This window comes from Otolemur garnettii, unplaced genomic scaffold (genome assembly GCF_000181295.1).
Source record: "Otolemur garnettii isolate 467f Iridium unplaced genomic scaffold, OtoGar3 scaffold00002, whole genome shotgun sequence".
Lineage (NCBI taxonomy): Eukaryota > Metazoa > Chordata > Mammalia > Primates > Galagidae > Otolemur > Otolemur garnettii.
Window position 1 is genome coordinate 26,007,304 of NW_003852397.1, and position 16,400 is coordinate 26,023,703.

Sequence of the window (16,400 nt, forward strand, 5' to 3'; positions counted from 1 at the left end):
AGCTTGAGGCTCTGTCTCAAAAACAAAACAAAACAAAATAGTATCTAGATCATGTGGTATTTTCTGGCCCTATGTTACATGTATGAATATAAGACCAGGAGACACAATGACTGCAGCAACACAGTGGCTGCAAGAAATGTTTCACAAAGAAAGAGGAGATGAAAGAAGACAAGGGAGCTGGGCTCCAGTACACAGGTGTTCAGGTTAAGGAACTGCCTATAAGAAAACTGGAAACCTATATTCTATAAGAGGACTGGAAACCCCCATCAAGCAGAGAGTGTGCAGTTCACTCTGGGTCACTAGATGGCACTGGCCAGTCTCCTTGGGATCCAAGTTTCTTAGCCCTTTGCCTAGATCAGTAGCTGCCCTGTGGCCTAGGACCTTCTTCAAGAGCATTTCTCCCAAATATGTGAATAAAATTAAGCCTTACTACTATCAAATACATAAGATTCTTAGTCACGTAGGTGTTTAATATGTAAATAAAGATATGCTTAAACAGCATTATATTCTCTAAATATTCACTATTCAGAGTATGGGATTAAAGAGATTCGCTCACTGGTGCAGAATGAGAAAGGGTTATACAGTGAGAGTCTGGCCACCAGAATTCTTCTGGGTATCATGCATGAATACTCAGTCTCAAGCAATGAGCTTTTTATTCTTTTAAATAACCAGCAGTGAGATGTAAAAAGAGCTATGGCCTGAGAGTTCAAGGCCTGTCTCCCAACCTCATTAGTCACAGGAACGTGCAAAAGTTAATAACTTAGGGCTTCAGTTTTCTCACCTGTAATATAAGATGAGCCTGGTTTTATCATTTTCTTGTCATTAATATGAGATATGACAATTAAGTTCCCAAACTCATACCAGAAACAGGGCTACATACTCATTACTGGATATCACTACAGTCATCTTGGACATACTGCCCTTGGGAAGCTGTGCACCAAGGTCAGCTCTTAGTCCACCCTTCAAAGCAATTTTAGAACTCTTTTACTGGAATGACCATCAGAACTGTCCCCATATAGCACATAAAAACACACCACAACAATAATAAATACCATTCAGCAAGATACATTGACGTGAACACAGCTGTGAGACAATGATACACCAAGGTTATGAAAGCTTACTGGGTTGTTTGTACAGTGCTGCCAATGTCAGTGCATGGTGGCAAGTTTATGAACATAATTGTCAGAACTTGGATGATGGCAGCTCTGTTAGTCATTCCAGAAAAAGAGTTCCAAAATTGCATTGAACAGTGGACTAGGGGCTGGCTTGAGTGCATAGCTTCCCAAGGGGAGTACGTCAAAGGTTTGATATTCAGTAATGATGTATGTAGCACTTTTTCTAGGATGAGCTCACAAACTTAATTGTCAGACCTTGTATACAAAGTAAACTAACTTACATCAAAGGGAATTTTGAATACAGCCTTAACAAGTGTAAGTGAAGAATCTAACCTGTTTAAATCCTGGGCTCACTCTCATCTGCAATTCTAAAAACATGAGTCTCAGCTTACCTATTTTCTAAGTGAAAGTCTATTATTTTTAGTAACAATGTGCATTATTTGGTAACTAGATTAGACGCCTTTTTGCAAGTATAGCAAACTTCAACAGTTTATGTAATCTATTTTTGTCATCATCATCCTTATTTTGCCTAAAATTATTTTACTAATTGGGGGAAATCTAATGTTTTGGAAAGCATAGGCAAAATATTGTTAAAATACATTTTTAAATAACATAAATATTAGCTTTTTTTTTTTTTTGAAATAGGGTCTCACTGTTGCCCCAGGCTAGAGTGCATTGAGGTCAGCCTAGCTCACAGCAATATCAAACTCCTGGGTTCAAGCGATCCTCCTGCCTCAGCCCCCACCCCCCCCAGTAGATGGGACTATAGGCACCTGCCACAATGGCCCCTAATTTTTCTGTTTTTTGTAGAGATGCAGGTCTTACTCTTGCTCAGGCTGGTCTGCTCAAACTCCTGAGCTCAAGAGCTCCTCCCACCTCCGCCTCCCAGAGTGCAAGGGTTTTAGGTGTGAACCACCATGCCAGGCTGAATATTAGCTTTTTATTTTGGAATAAAAAAAAAATTGGGCTGACAAATATGTCTCAGGCACTTTTTAAGAACTAGATATAACAAAGTCCCTCCCTTAAGGATCTTCACCCACTGGGAAGAAAGAAAATAATTATTATCACATGCTAACTGCTGATCTAGAGCCAAGTACAAGGTTCTAGGAAGCAAAAGGATGATTGCACACCCTGGTGTGGATGTCAAAGAACATCAGCGAAAGCTTCCTGGTAGGGGTGATTCCTGATCTGGAAGACTAGAGCTGGGGTAGGCTCTCTGTGCATTGTTCAGAGGCACCCTGCCAAGATGGTGAGCGGGAGTCAAAATCAGCTCCCCAAGCTCTGATGGAGGTCGGAAGTCAAAATCAGCTCCCCACGCTCTGACGGAGGTCATGTTGGCAGGAGGAAAGGGACCCCTGTTCTTTGTCAAAAGTACCATCTGCTTGTCAAATATTGAATACTGCTAGGCTGTGCTTTAACGGGTGTTTCTTTCTTTAAATAATCTGCCCAGAACAGCTGGGCACTTTTTCTAAACGAGCAGCAACAGCTCTGGAGCAAAGAAGGTAGAAAGAAAGAGGCAGGTATCCAGAGAGAAGAACTAGATCCCAGCAATTGCTAGTAGGCCCGGACTGCTTGAGCATTGAACGGCTGAAACTGCTGTCTGTATGAAGGGCTTTGTGTGTTATGATTAAGGAGTATGACTTTGATCTTGAAGAAAGTAGGAGGCCATTGGTAGTTAAAAGGTGGCTTGAATGACTATAGTGAGATTTACATTTGGGGGAGTTCCTTCTAGCTGCTATATGGAGGAGGATGATCTAGGAAGAAGCAGGGAGGTCTGTTAGAAACCTACGTAGTGACCCATTCTTCTGCATTATGACAGCCCCAAAGGAACCTATGCAGCACTGGGGCTGGTGAAACCAACTATCTAGTACATCTGCAGGAAAGCACTATGGTTAATGTATGACCCAGACTTCCCAGGATGGTCCTTAAGTCCTGGTTCATTACGTTCTGACCCACATTTGTTCTCGTTAGAACTGTTTCTATTTCCAGCAGTGATAGTGTAAATAAGATCAGGTGTGTGTGCATCCATGTATGTGGGCATGCCTGTGTTTGTTGGAGATTCAGAAATTCTGCCAGCAGTGACTAATTAGGGAACTTGTTCAGGTCAGAGGTAATGAGCACACAGCTTAGAACGGTGGCAATAGAAAAGGAAAGGAAGGAAAGGACAAACAAGGACGTTGCAGAGGAAACAGGGACTTGGAAACCAGTGGGGCACCAGGAGAAAGGTAAGAGATAACTTGTTCCAAAAGATTTCCCGTAGAACTTGGAAGGTGAGCTCAATTAAAACAGACAAAATCAACTCATCTTTTTCCAAATGCTGGCTATCATATGTAATTTCCAGAGCCAAATTTATAGTTGGAAAGTATGAACACGAGCAGTTAGAAGAACAAATTTCCAAAGTTACCATGTGAAGAACAATAGAAAATAGAGCTTTTTCTTTTCTTTTCTGTCTTTCTTTCTTTCTTTTTTTTTTTTTTTTGAGACAGAGCCTCAAGCTGTCACCCTGGTGGAGACAGTGCTGTGGCATCACAGCTCACAGCAACCTCCAACTCTTGGGCTCAAGTGATTCTCCTGCCTCAGCCTCTGAAGTAGCTGGGCCTATTGATGCCTGCCACAATGCTCGGCTATGTTTTGGTTGCAGCCCTCATTGTTGTTTGGCAGGCCTGGGGTGGATTCGAACCCACCAGCTCAGGTGTATGTGGCTGGCACTTTAGCCGCTTGAGCCACAGGCACCGAGCCAAATAGAGCTTTTTCAAACAGTATGTTTATCTTTTGCTTCTGAGTGAAATTTTGCAGTGTTTACTATGGTTTTTCAATTGAGCTGGATTAGGAGGTGAGAATATTTAAAAATTTTAGAAAATTGTACTAAAGACTTGGTTCGAGAAACCTTGTTCTTTCTCTCATTAATGAACACTCTAGCATTCCCCGCAGAATTGAGAACGTCGTTATCTCCAGACGAATAATTTCAGTAATCTTGGGAAATCAAATATCCGCGCAACAGCAATAACAATGTCTTTTACAGCAAGTTTTACTCTATGCCAATAATTTTATTGGAATTACCCAAGATAAGGACATAAAATCCCTTTAAGGGAATTAACTTTAAACCCCTTATTAAATAGGACTCCTCGTGCTTTGGCCATTCCAGGTACTTACTCGGCCTCTTCTTTTCTTCTCTCTATGGGGTAGGGTTGAGTGTGGTCTTGTCAAAGTTGTGATTTATTTTTTGATTTGTGATTTACTTTTTTTTTTTTTTTTTGAGACAGAGTCTCAAGCTGTCCCCCTGGGTAGAGTGCCATGGCATCACAGCTCACAGCAACCTCCAACTTCTGGGCTCAAGCGAGTCTCCTGCCTCCGCCTCCCAAGTAGCTGGGACTATAGGCGCCCGCCACAACGCCCGGCTATTTTTTGGTTGCAGCCATCCTTGTTGTTTGGTGGGCCTGGGCCAGAGTTGAATCCACCACCTCAGGTGTATGTGGCTGGTGCCTTAGCCACTTGAGCCACAGGTGCCGAGCCTACACTTATTTTCTATTTAAACTGAGTGAGAGTCAGTTATAAGGGGTTTTTTTTATGTTGATTTTTTGAGACACTAAATTACTGTCCTGTTCTCAGTTGAGCCTTCAATGTAAAAACAAACAGAAGCCCTGTATGTGTTTGTGTGTGTGTATTTGCCCCGGGGTAGAAGGTGAGAGTTGGGGAAGCAAATAAGAGAAACCTTTTAAGGGCAGCCTTGGGGCATAGGCGTCTCTTGTTCCCTTCAGAGACCAAATCTGCCCCAGTATAACATGGCTGCTTTAAAAGATCTAGGTTCATTGACCCCATATTTTTTCTGAGTATGAAAATCAACTATGTATAAAATTGCTGAGACTGCTTAACTCAAAGATTAAAATATGAGAAAGTAGGCAAAAAATCTAATTACATTGGAAAAGTTATTGATAGAGAAACAGGCTGTGCAAGCAAACCTCATATGTTAAAAATACACTCTGAATCCGAGCATAGGTGCTCAAGCTGCTTGCTAAAGACAGTCACATGGGGCACAGCAACATTTTGGTTAACAATGGACCACGTATACGACGGTGGTCCCATAAGGTGTAATATTGTATTTTTATGGGACCTTTTCTATGTTTAGACACACAATTATCTTCCAGTTGCCTGCAGCATTCAGTACAGTAATATGCTGTTCGCGTTTGTAGCCTAAGAGCGATAGGCCACACCAGGTACCAGCTGGGTTTATGTAAGCGTCGTACTTGATGACTGCATGCTGAAATCGCCTTATGACCCATTTCTCAGGACCCATCCCGTGACACGTGACTCTTTCATAATTAACTTGCCCTGAGTAAGGATGTGGGTGAGCTGGAAGACAAGTTCTTTTCTCTTCATCTGTGCCTTTTTTATTATCATTTCATCAGTATCTGAGAGTCAAAAGATGGTGTTTTGTATTCCAGTCAAAGAACTTGGGATTTTTCTTTCTTCTCTCTCACTGTTTTGTTTGTTCCTTTATGATTATGAATTTGAGCGTGAAATAAATACGTTTAAGCTATTGTTGGCAGAAAGACTTAAGCTGTCATCAGAGAAATTTGCCTATGTGAAAGCAGAGACTACATAAAAATCCATTAAAGCTTTTATGATAAGATCTTATATCAATATATCGATCAGTGTGTAATAACAATTTTCTTTATAGGTATAGATCAAATTCATTCTGCGGAGGAGGCAACCACGGTTATAACAACCAGTTTAAGAGCATGGAGGTATGCGCTGCTGTTTATAAACATATTTATCCAGCACCTACTTTGTGATAAGCAATGTCCAAGACTCTTGACTACATCTGGGAATACAGACTAAGATCCCTGGCCTCAAGAAGCCTTTTTTCTAAAAGGAGGATACTGACAGTAGATGTAATGAAAGAATATATTACTTGGTATGTTATGGGAAATAAAGAAAGGAAAGGAGGAAATTAGGAGTATTGGGGGCACCTTGGGAGAAGTATGCAACTTTAAATAAAGTGGAAAGAGTAAGTCTTTGAGGTGACTCTGGAGCACAGACTTGAAGAAGGTGAGGGAATTAACTTCTGAAGTTTTCAAGGAAAATCTGTGCCAGGCAAAAGGAACAACCCCTGTAAAGATCTAGGTTAGGCGTGTATCTGAGTCTATGATATTCTCCTGTAGGTAAAGCTTTATGATTTTTGCAACCTGATTGTCTTATCTAGTTCCATTTGTAACACCCTCTCTCCATCTCTCTATCACACTCTCTGTCATACACACTCAGTTTAAAAAAAAAAAAGCATTAGGTTCTTTATGAATTATGAATATACTGCCTCTGAACATCGTCATGCTGAGCTATATGTCTTTGTAAACATTTGAAAAATCTCTAGAGATAGAGCTTTTCTATCCATTAGGGTACTATATAATAATTTACTGTAAGAGAAACCTATGTCTCCAATTCTTTGATGGTTATCTTAAAAGATATATCTATGTGTGTGTCTGGATATATATATAACTCCATTACCAAAAAGAATTGCTTATCTATGTTTGATACTTCTCTTTTAGGTATTTACAAACTAAAACAATTAAATCTGTTATAAATAATATAATAAAGTTAACATTAATTAATTAAATATAAATTAAAATACAACGGATCCTCCATGGCTGACCACCTACCTACATTGACCTCCTCTTCCAGTTGACCTAATTTTCATAGACCAGACATGTACCACATGTCTGTACCAGTACACTAGGCCCAGTTCCTTCTGTTGACCACATCTGTGTATTGGCCAGTTTGTTACCACCCTTGGCTGGTCAACTTACTAAGGCTTTACTGTATTTAGATATTTTCATCCCAAAAGTAAAGGGGGTTAGGAAGCTGCATAAAATTTAAAACTTATAAATGTCAACATTTTCATCATGTACATATTTGAGCAATGATATGAAAGAATATGAAAAGAATATGCATATGTAATATTATGTATGTATATTGTCCAGATATTATAGAATTATACTGATAATAGTTGCCCACTGTTGCTTCAAAGCAGCTAGAGACAGAGGAATAAACACAGCATGGATTATGTTTGATAAGGATTGGTAAAACATCAGAGGTGAAATGATATGATTTGCAAATCTGAAAACAAATTCTTACAAAGGCCTAATATAAATAGAAGAGTTGTTACAGAAGAAAAATTGTGTCATTTCCTACATTTATTTTTGAGTTTCGGCGACATCCAGTAATCATAATAAAATTACGATCCAGGCTTTCTTTATTGCACATGGACCCAGTTTTAAAAAGAAGACTGAAATTGAACCATTTGAAAACATTGAAGTCTATAACCTAATGTGTGGTAAGTAGATTTGAATAAACTCACCAGCAAAGTGTGCATAGCTTTTACTATAATTTGAAATTGGTGACAAATTGAATTCTGGAGGCTAGATGCTCTGTAGGAAGAAGACAGAAAGTGAGGGAAAAAAAAAAAGACAAGGATGAATTATTTGTTATTCAGAATTAGTAAGCTATAAGAGTAATATTTTTTGTTTGTTTGCTTTACTAGTAATGATAAAGTTTAGAATTCAGGAGATCAAGCTTTTCTATTAGTTACGAAAGGGTAATTAAATAAAATTTAGATAAAAAATTAACACTTCTAATTTTTTAAAGCAGGATAAGCATACTAAAAAGACAAATATTTTCTTGCAATTACAAAGAGAAAGCTTCCTGCGTGAAAAGATGGCAAGAAAGTCCTCTTTGGATAGACATTTGTTATTACAATCAATGTTAAAATCCTTTAAGTCCTTTTAAACCTTAAGGTACTAGGGAGTGTAACCTTTTTCTAGGTAAGTGCTTTCCTCTGGCGGCCGTATTAACAAATCATTTACCTAGGTAAGGCAATGAGTAAGCTGAGGTTTCACTGTTAGCTTTAGAAATTTAGACATAAACACGCTCACTACCATCTCTTTTAACCTGGTCATTGACCTGTGGTAATTGAATGTGACTTAGAGACCAAAAGTATCCATCTAAAAATGGTGTTGTAGCCTTAACAACTTGCATTCTTTGTTCCTTCAACTAGATTTGTGAGCAAGACTACTGGCTCTTTGTGGGGGTGACTGCAAGGAATTAGATAGGACCCCAGTCCTAAGAAAGGTTTATTGCGTGGTAGTCATCTGGAGCCACTTTTAGGGCTATGCTTTTGAAATATCTGTATGTTTTGTTTCCAAAGGAAAAATGAGAAAAAGTCCTCTAAATGTTAAACAAAATTTTAATTAAAAAAAATCTGTCCTTACAGAATTTTCATATAATTGAGTAAATATACTTCAAGTAAGACTATAAATTATTTGACTTCTTTAAATTTGTTATTATTAAGAGCACAGTTTTTTTTAATACTAGAAAACCATGATATACTTAAAGAACCAAACAGTCATTTATATAATGAAGCTTTACTCTAGAGGAAGAGAAACAAATCTGTGAAAGTTGCAGTGATTGTTCCTAGTTTTATTTTTTTCTCTGTTGCCCAGGCTGGCCTCAAACTCTTGGGCTCAGTGATCCTTTTGCTTGAGCCTCCTAAGAAGCTGGGTACAGCTAGTTCCTCTTCTTTTCTTTTTTTTTTTTTTTTTTTGAGACAGAGCCTCAAGCTATCCCCCTGGGTAGAGTGCTATGGCTTCACAGCTCACAGCAACCTCCAACTCCTGGGCTCAAGCAAGTCTCCTGCCTCCGCCTCACAAGTAGCTGGGACCATAGGCACCCGCCACAATGCCCGGCTATTTTTTGGGTGCAGCCATTATTGTTGTTTGGCGGGTCCGGGCTGGATTCAAACCCGCCACCTTAGGTGTATGTGGCTGGCACCTTAGCTACTTGAGCCACAGGCGCCGAGCCAGTTCCTCTTCTTTAGAAAGACTAGATACTGGAAACTATGGGAGTGGAATGTCAGAAAGCTGAACGGCATACGGTGTGTGTAGTAGGTGACTTCATTGCAGCAGACTTTATTAAAAGAGTTTGTTTTTAGCCAGGCGTTGTGGCAGGTGCCTGTAGCTCCTTGGGAGGCTGAGACAAGAGAATTGCTTAAGCCCAAGAGTTGGTGGTTGCTGTGAGCTGTGACAGCACAGCACTCTACTGAGGGTGACATAATGAGATTCTGTCTCAAAAAAAAAAAAAGTTTGTTTTTTCCCCGTCTCCCACATAAGAGTTGTTGCTTTCCGATTTAAAGCTACTTTGAACTTATTTTTTTAAAAAACAGATCTTCTACACATTCAACCAGCACCGAATAATGGAACCCATGGTAGTTTAAACCATCTTCTGAAGGTGCCTTTTTATGATCCAACTCACACAGAGGAAGTGTCAAAGTCTTCTGTTTGTGGCTTTACCACTCCGTTGCCCACAGATCCTCTAGACTGTCTCTGCCCTCAGTTACAAAACGTAAGTAATAACTTGCTGCAGCCATCAGAACGTAAAGGGGCAGGCTGGTCTAAACCAGGGCGGCTGACAACCAGGTTTCTGTTCTGGCTTGAATATTTATTAGTAAACGTATGTGGTTTCTTTGAACTTTATCTGGACATGAGAGATTAAGTATGTGAATGTGATTGGTAAACGAGAAGACACTATTTGTAAAGTAATTGTTAATTTCATTGTGAGCTAACTTTTCTGAACCATTCCAGATGGTGATCTTGGAGCTCTCTTTGATTTCCTTCATAAACCATTCTTCTTAACAGTCTAAGAATCAGATGGTCATGCCTGGTTGTTTAGAGCAGAAAGAACTTGGAAGATACTACAAACTGCTCTTTGACGCACCCACTAGTGTAAGGTGTTGTGTGATATTCCTTTAGTAGCAGCAGAGAATCTGCCAGATAGTTGATACTGTGAAGGTCTTTTTAGTAGATCAGGCGCTGAGCTGAGTTCCAGAGTAGGACTTCAGATCCCAGGGGACTTAACAAAGTGAGGTTCTAGTGCTAGGAGGGGCCCCAAGGGCAAGGGGACAGAACAGGAGCTCAAAATGAAGGGACCAAGTTCACCTGTGAGGGACACCTGAATGGTGTTGGGATTTCAGAAGGAATTTGGAGCCCAGTTATCAGGAGTCCATCAAGCTAAAACTATGTTAGATACATTTGATCAAGTTCAAAATGGGGCTGCAGAGGTAAATAAACACTTGCTGCCTCATGTAAAAATGTCCCCTTATAATCAGGGTTAGGTGAAGACTTTACATTCTCTAGTCCTTAAAATAACATTGTATGGCACAGAAATAATCAACCAAGAAGCTTTAAGACATGGTAGTCTGGTCAAACTTCGCAGTAAAGACCAAATCCATGGCAAATATCAAAGTAAGGGTGTGAGTTTCCCACCTGCTGCTCTTGATAACCTCAATGGAACAGCCATTAAAAAAATAGTAATAGAGCAAAGTGGGTATTTCCCATTTTAGAGATAGAGAGGGCTCAGGGAAGTTTGGTAAATTGTCCAAGGTCGTAGAAGCTTGGTCTCTCTGACTGCAAACCCTAAGTTCTTCTCTGTAAAGAACGCCCCTTGCTACTTACTCAAAGTGTGGCTCCTGCACCGGCACCTCTATCACTCATGAGTTGGCTAGAAATAGAGAATGCCAGGCCCTACCTGGGTTTATTGAATCTGAATCCATATTTTTAACAAACCCCCCAAGTGACTTGTATGCATGTGAAATCTTGAGAAGCTCTGGGTTGTCATCCCAACTATACCACCTATAGTCAGAATGCTTTGCCCCCCCCCCATCAATTAGATCTTTGCATACTCCCACACACATTAAAAAAAGGGCACTGGGGGCATTGCCTGTGGCTCAAAGGAGTAGGGTGCTGGCCCCATATGCCAGAGGTGGCGGATTCAAACCCAGCCCCGGCCAGAAACTGCAAAAAACAAGAACAAAAACAAAAACAAAAAACAGGTGCTGGGGCAGCAATATCTCTGTATTTCTGAGTAGTGGCAGAATCTGATTTTAAACTCAAGTTAGTCTGGCCTCTTTTTTTTTTTTTTTAGACAGAGCCTCAAGCTGTCCCCCTGGGTAGAGTGCCGTGGCATCACAGCTCACAGCAACCTCCAACTCCTGGGCTCAAGCCAGTCTCCTGCCTCCGCCTCCCAAGTAGCTGGGACTACAGGCACCCACCACAACGCCCGGCTATTTTTTGGTTGCAGCCGTCATTGTTGTTTGGCGGGTCCGGGCTGGGAATTCGAACCCGCCACCTTAGGTGTACGTGGCTGGCGCCTTAGCTGGTTGAGCTATAGGCGCTGAGCCTAGTCTGGCCTCTTTATCTGGTAATAAAATACTTTATGTGATTATGACAGGAAATTGTGAATACCCTTCAAAACATGTGTTATTACTTTGACTTACTTCCTCCCCTTCTACTTCTCACTGTCTTGCAGAATTCTCAGCTAGAACAAGTGAATCAAAGGCTAAATCTCAGCGAAGAAGAAAGTAAGTCAATAGAAAACACGTAAGTCTTTGATGTTTAGATTTAAAACACAATATTGCCATCTGGGGATTCTCCAAAATAAACTCACAGAGGCTTTTGAACATGAAGATTTTGTTACCAGTATATAGGAGGGAGGAAAAACGAAACCCACAATAGATCTAATGGGTTAGACATGGGGGTAGTTACAATGTTCCAGGAACATAACACCTTCCTTGAAATACTTATGCCTCATCTGCAGTCCCCTGTTCCCTTTCTTAGATGTAAACGGACTGAGCTGCCTGGATCTGAGTCCCACCTCTGCTGCTTCCTGGCTACTAACCTGTGTGCAAACCACTTAAACTTTCTATGCCTCACTGTTCTCACCTATAACTGTACTCACCTTATGTAGTTACAAACATTAGAAAAGTTAATGCATGGAAAGAATTTGCAGAAGTGCCTGGCCTATAGCAATATTATTATTACCTGTTATCTTTTAAGTATTCTTGAATTAAACTCACCATGTCTCTGTTTCATTGTGTATAAACTGAGGGTACTTTATACAGATGCTATGAAGACTAAATGAGGTAATATACATGTCTGGTCTGCTGTTAAGAGTTTAGTGAATGTGTTAGCTGTTTGATAATCTTCTTATAATCTGCTGGGTATTATTACATAGCATGAATAGCCTGCAATAATTGGTGGATTTTTTTTTTTTTTTTGGTGGTTTTTGGCCGGGGCTGGGTTTGAACCTACCACCTCTGGCATATGGGGACGGTGCCTTACTCCTTTGGGCCACAGGTGCCGCCCTAATTGGTGGATTTTTAAGTTATGGTAGCATGCAAGTTCAAATAAGTAAATCCATCAGGATGCTGTTTAGTCAATCCCAGATGCTATTAAAAAATACCATAGTTTGGGTGGCTTATGAACAATAAAAATCTATTTCTCATAGTTCAGGAGGCTGGGAAGTCCCAGGTCAAGGTTCTAGCAGAATCAGGCTCTGATTAAATATGATAAACATCTGTTAGAGTGTTTGACCCATAATAAGCCTTGGGAAAGTGCTAGTTGTTATATGCACAGAAACATTTGCTGATTTCACAAATCTTTTATTTTATGTTATTTTAATTTTAGTAACAGCAACAATGAAAGTCAATTTGCCATTTGGGAGGCCCAGGGTGGTGCAGAAGAACGTGGACTACTGTCTGCTTTACCACGGGGAATATGTCAGTGGATTTGGCAAAGCTATGAAGATGCCCATGTGGAGCTCATATACATTCCCCCAGCCGGTAAGTCAGAGTCCTCTCATCCATGCAGCCGCCTTTAAAATTCCCACGAGTTGAATTTTGTTTTGCAGCAGGGATTCCAAATCGAGCTCACTGGCCTACTGTAGCTTGTAGGACAATGTCGCGGGTATCAACAGAAAGCTTTTCCTAGGTGCTGTGTGGGGACAAAAGAGGAATACCTTGTGTTTTGCCTGGAGAAAGTAGAAAATGTTTACAGGCCACTTGGCTAATCAGGAAGGGAGATAGAAAAGAACATTTCGAACAGAAGCAACAGAAAGTACAGAGGCACATGATTCATTGGGTATCCCCAAGTATAGGGTGGGTGCCCCTAGAAGATGAAGGTAACTAGATTGTAAAGGGCTTTGTATTTATTTGATCATGTAACACACTTTACCATTTGCTATGTGCTGTGGTCGGCTTAAGAAACACAATGTAATTCAAAGGCAATCCTTTTCTGAAGGATCTAGCACTCTAATAAATCAGGCTAGATTTACATGGATGATGTATTGGATCACAGATCTTTCTAGACAGAGCTTGAGAATCCACTTATTTAGATCCTCTTCCCTCTGGACTATCTGCAAACTCCCTTTCACCAAATGCTGCTAGGACAGTTGACCGCCTATCAGGAAAAAAATATTAGATCCCTACCTTCCACCACACACAAAATTAAATTCCTGGTGGATTGATACACTAAATGGTGCATATCCCTTGTGGTCTTGGGAAAGAGAAGGATTTCCTAGGACACAAGATTAAGCACAACAAAAATACAGAGGAAATTGAATAATCTGACTATGTAAATGTTAACCTGTGACAAAATGACAAAGTTATGGATGGGATGAGAGGTTTGCATTGCATATAAGAAACGAATGATGAGTATGTAGAATAGGACTTAGGATCCAGAAGAGCTAATAAATTTCCACCAATAAACAAGGGAATGACAGGCATTTACTTAATAAATCTGCAAAGGATATCAGGTAAGTATTGAACCTCATTATCAATAAGGAAAATGCAAGTTAAAATGAAGCTTAAAGTCTACCAAAAATCAGTCCAAACACTCCTTCAGGGCAGGGATGGTTTTATTTAATGTATCACCGGGACAGTAGAGGGCCCAGTAAATGTTTATTAAGTGAAATGCACTGGATAAATTAATCCCAATCATTATTTTAAAATCATTATTTCAAAACTATGCTGTCCATGGGTTGGCACCTGTGGCTCAAAGGAGTAGGGCGCCGGCCCCATATGCTGGAGGTGGGGGGTTCAAACCCAGCCTGGCCAAAAACTGCAAAAAAAAAAAAAAGCTATGTTGTCCACCAGAAGTGTAAATAACCAGAAAGTTGTTTGTGCAGGAAAAATCTTCATGTTTTGGATCCAGAGACTGATGACAAACTCTGGCTGAGAGTACCATCTCTTTCATAGAAAGGGAGTGATTGTTTGTATCTGGTTTATCTGCTCTTCTTGTTCCAATTCAAGATTTTTGGAGAAAAATAAGCATATTTTTCTACTACCAATTAAAGCTGTGTATGTTCTGAAAGCCAGCTCCGTTGCTGTGAGTGGTTCAGCTGCGGTCGCTGGTAACAGAGAACTAATGTTGTTTGCTTCCCGATGTGAGCAAATATTTTACCAACAGTTACCCGAGTTCCCACGTAGGGTTGGTGGCACACTACTTTCTTAACATACACAAAGATCGATTGTTTGTGATTTTCTTCAACACGCAACGTTCCTTAAAATAATTTCTATTTTGTTTTTGTTTCTGAGGGCTGCATATTCAAAGTCAGTCTTATTAGTCAATTCTCTATTTTGAAGCATCCAGGTACTAGGTTTTGTGTGGCATTAAAGGGGATGTTTATATTGTGTAATACTTTCCTCTGCTGTCTTGAATTCCTGAATTTATATGAGCTTTGGCGGAAACCAAAGGCAGAGGGATTCTAAATAGGCTCAGACTACGAGTCCAGTACAATTCTTCTTTGTTATCGTTTTAAAACTAGCTGCTTTGTTACCAAAAGTTCCTGTCCTTTCACTGATCCCACAGAATGACTTGTGTATTTCTCCCTCCATGTGACAGGATGGAATTCTAGCAATTTTCTGCTTTCTAATTCAGAAATTACTCTGTTAGTGTGTTGTGGCTCAAGAAAATTACATACAAGGATGTTTGGGGATTCACATAAAAATGTTGTAAATCAGCTCTGTGTTTGAAAAATCAGACTTTAAATAAGCACTTTTTAGACCATGAACCCGATTGGCCTGTGCCTTTAAGTTTTATGGAACTTTTGTTTTTCTGTGGTTTGGGTGGGTTTTCTAACTTTTGTTGTTATCTCAGAAGCCTTGTGGGGAAGTCATGATTTGAAATCATGGTTCTACAACAACTGCATTGAAATCATTAAGTTAGGCTGTACGTGATTTTGCTTCAGGACTTGCTCAGTAGGAAGGTCTGAATAGTTTTCTTTTGTAAGTTAAATATTGAAAATGAGAGCAAGAATTATAACTATTATTTGGAACAGATACTTCTGAATCTAATATGAAATCAAAGGACTGTTTTGGAGGAAGAAAGTCTAGTGTACTTTCAAAAATGCTTCTCTCTTTATCTCTCTCTACACACATGTGTATGTCATACATATTGAATTTTTAAAAAGCCTTTCTTGTTTCTAAGGCTTATCTATGATATTACAAATTATGGCCTAATCATGTTTTGTGCATCTTTAAACACCAGGAAAATGATTATGTGTTGCAAACATTTTTGAACTATGAGAGGTTGTTTTCCCTATAGAAAAAAAAATCACACAACCAGTTAAAAATGTACACAGTTATTATCCTTACCATTTGGTAAGATCATAAATATCTAATCTTCAGATGAATAAGTTTTAGCTTTTACATTAAACCTGCAGGTAAGAAGCATCTATACTTCTGTAAAAATAATTTTTTTTTTTGGAGACAGAGTCTCACTTTATCGCTCTGGGTAGAGTGCTCTGGTGTCACAGCTCGTAGCAATCTCCAACTCCTGGGCTTCAGCGATTCTCTTGCCTCAGCCTTCCAAGTAGCTGGGACTACAGGTGCCCGCCACAACGTCCAGCTATTTTTCGTTGCAGTTTGGCCAGGGCCAGGTTTGAACCCACTCAGTTCAAATTATTTTTTGTCCCCATGCCAGACTAAAAATAAAAGCAGCAGATGTTCCTGTCTGTGCACATCATCTGCTTCTCTGGAGGATTAGAGAGCTAGGGAGTTCAGGGTTTATGTGAGTGTCTGAGTTCTATTTGTTGTTTCTCTGGCTTTCTATCTCTTGGCTTCAAAAATTCCAAGGAACTCTTCTGAAAAGATATCAAAATTGAAGCTGTTTGTATGTCAAGGTGGTGGTGGTGATGGTGGTGATGACAATGGTAGTAATAATAATAGTGGTAGTGATGGTGGTAATGGTGGTGTTGGTGATAAGGGGATGATGGTCCTGGTGGGTATGGTGATGGTGGTGGTGTTGGTGATGGTGATAATGGGATAGTGGTGTTGGTGTTGGTGTTGGTGATGATGGTAGAAGGTAGTAGTGGTCATGGTAGTGTTGATGGTGGAAGGTGATGATGGTGGTCATGGTGATGGTGGTGGTGGTAGTGTTGATGGTGGAAGGTGATGATGGTGGT

The 16,400-nt window shown here is 40.0% G+C and overlaps 1 protein-coding gene across 1 annotated transcript in view; it reads left to right on the top strand.

Moving 5' to 3' along the window:
- ENPP3 (ectonucleotide pyrophosphatase/phosphodiesterase 3) overlaps nucleotides 1–16,400 on the top strand; it is an 84,704-nt gene that overhangs the window by 49,790 nt on the left and 18,514 nt on the right. Inside the window, exons 16-20 of the mRNA XM_003781856.3 lie at nucleotides 5,794–5,860; nucleotides 7,356–7,443; nucleotides 9,328–9,506; nucleotides 11,469–11,520; nucleotides 12,626–12,780. Coding sequence (XP_003781904.1) covers nucleotides 5,794–5,860; nucleotides 7,356–7,443; nucleotides 9,328–9,506; nucleotides 11,469–11,520; nucleotides 12,626–12,780 — 541 coding nt within the window. The remainder of the gene's footprint in view (nucleotides 1–5,793; nucleotides 5,861–7,355; nucleotides 7,444–9,327; nucleotides 9,507–11,468; nucleotides 11,521–12,625; nucleotides 12,781–16,400) is intronic.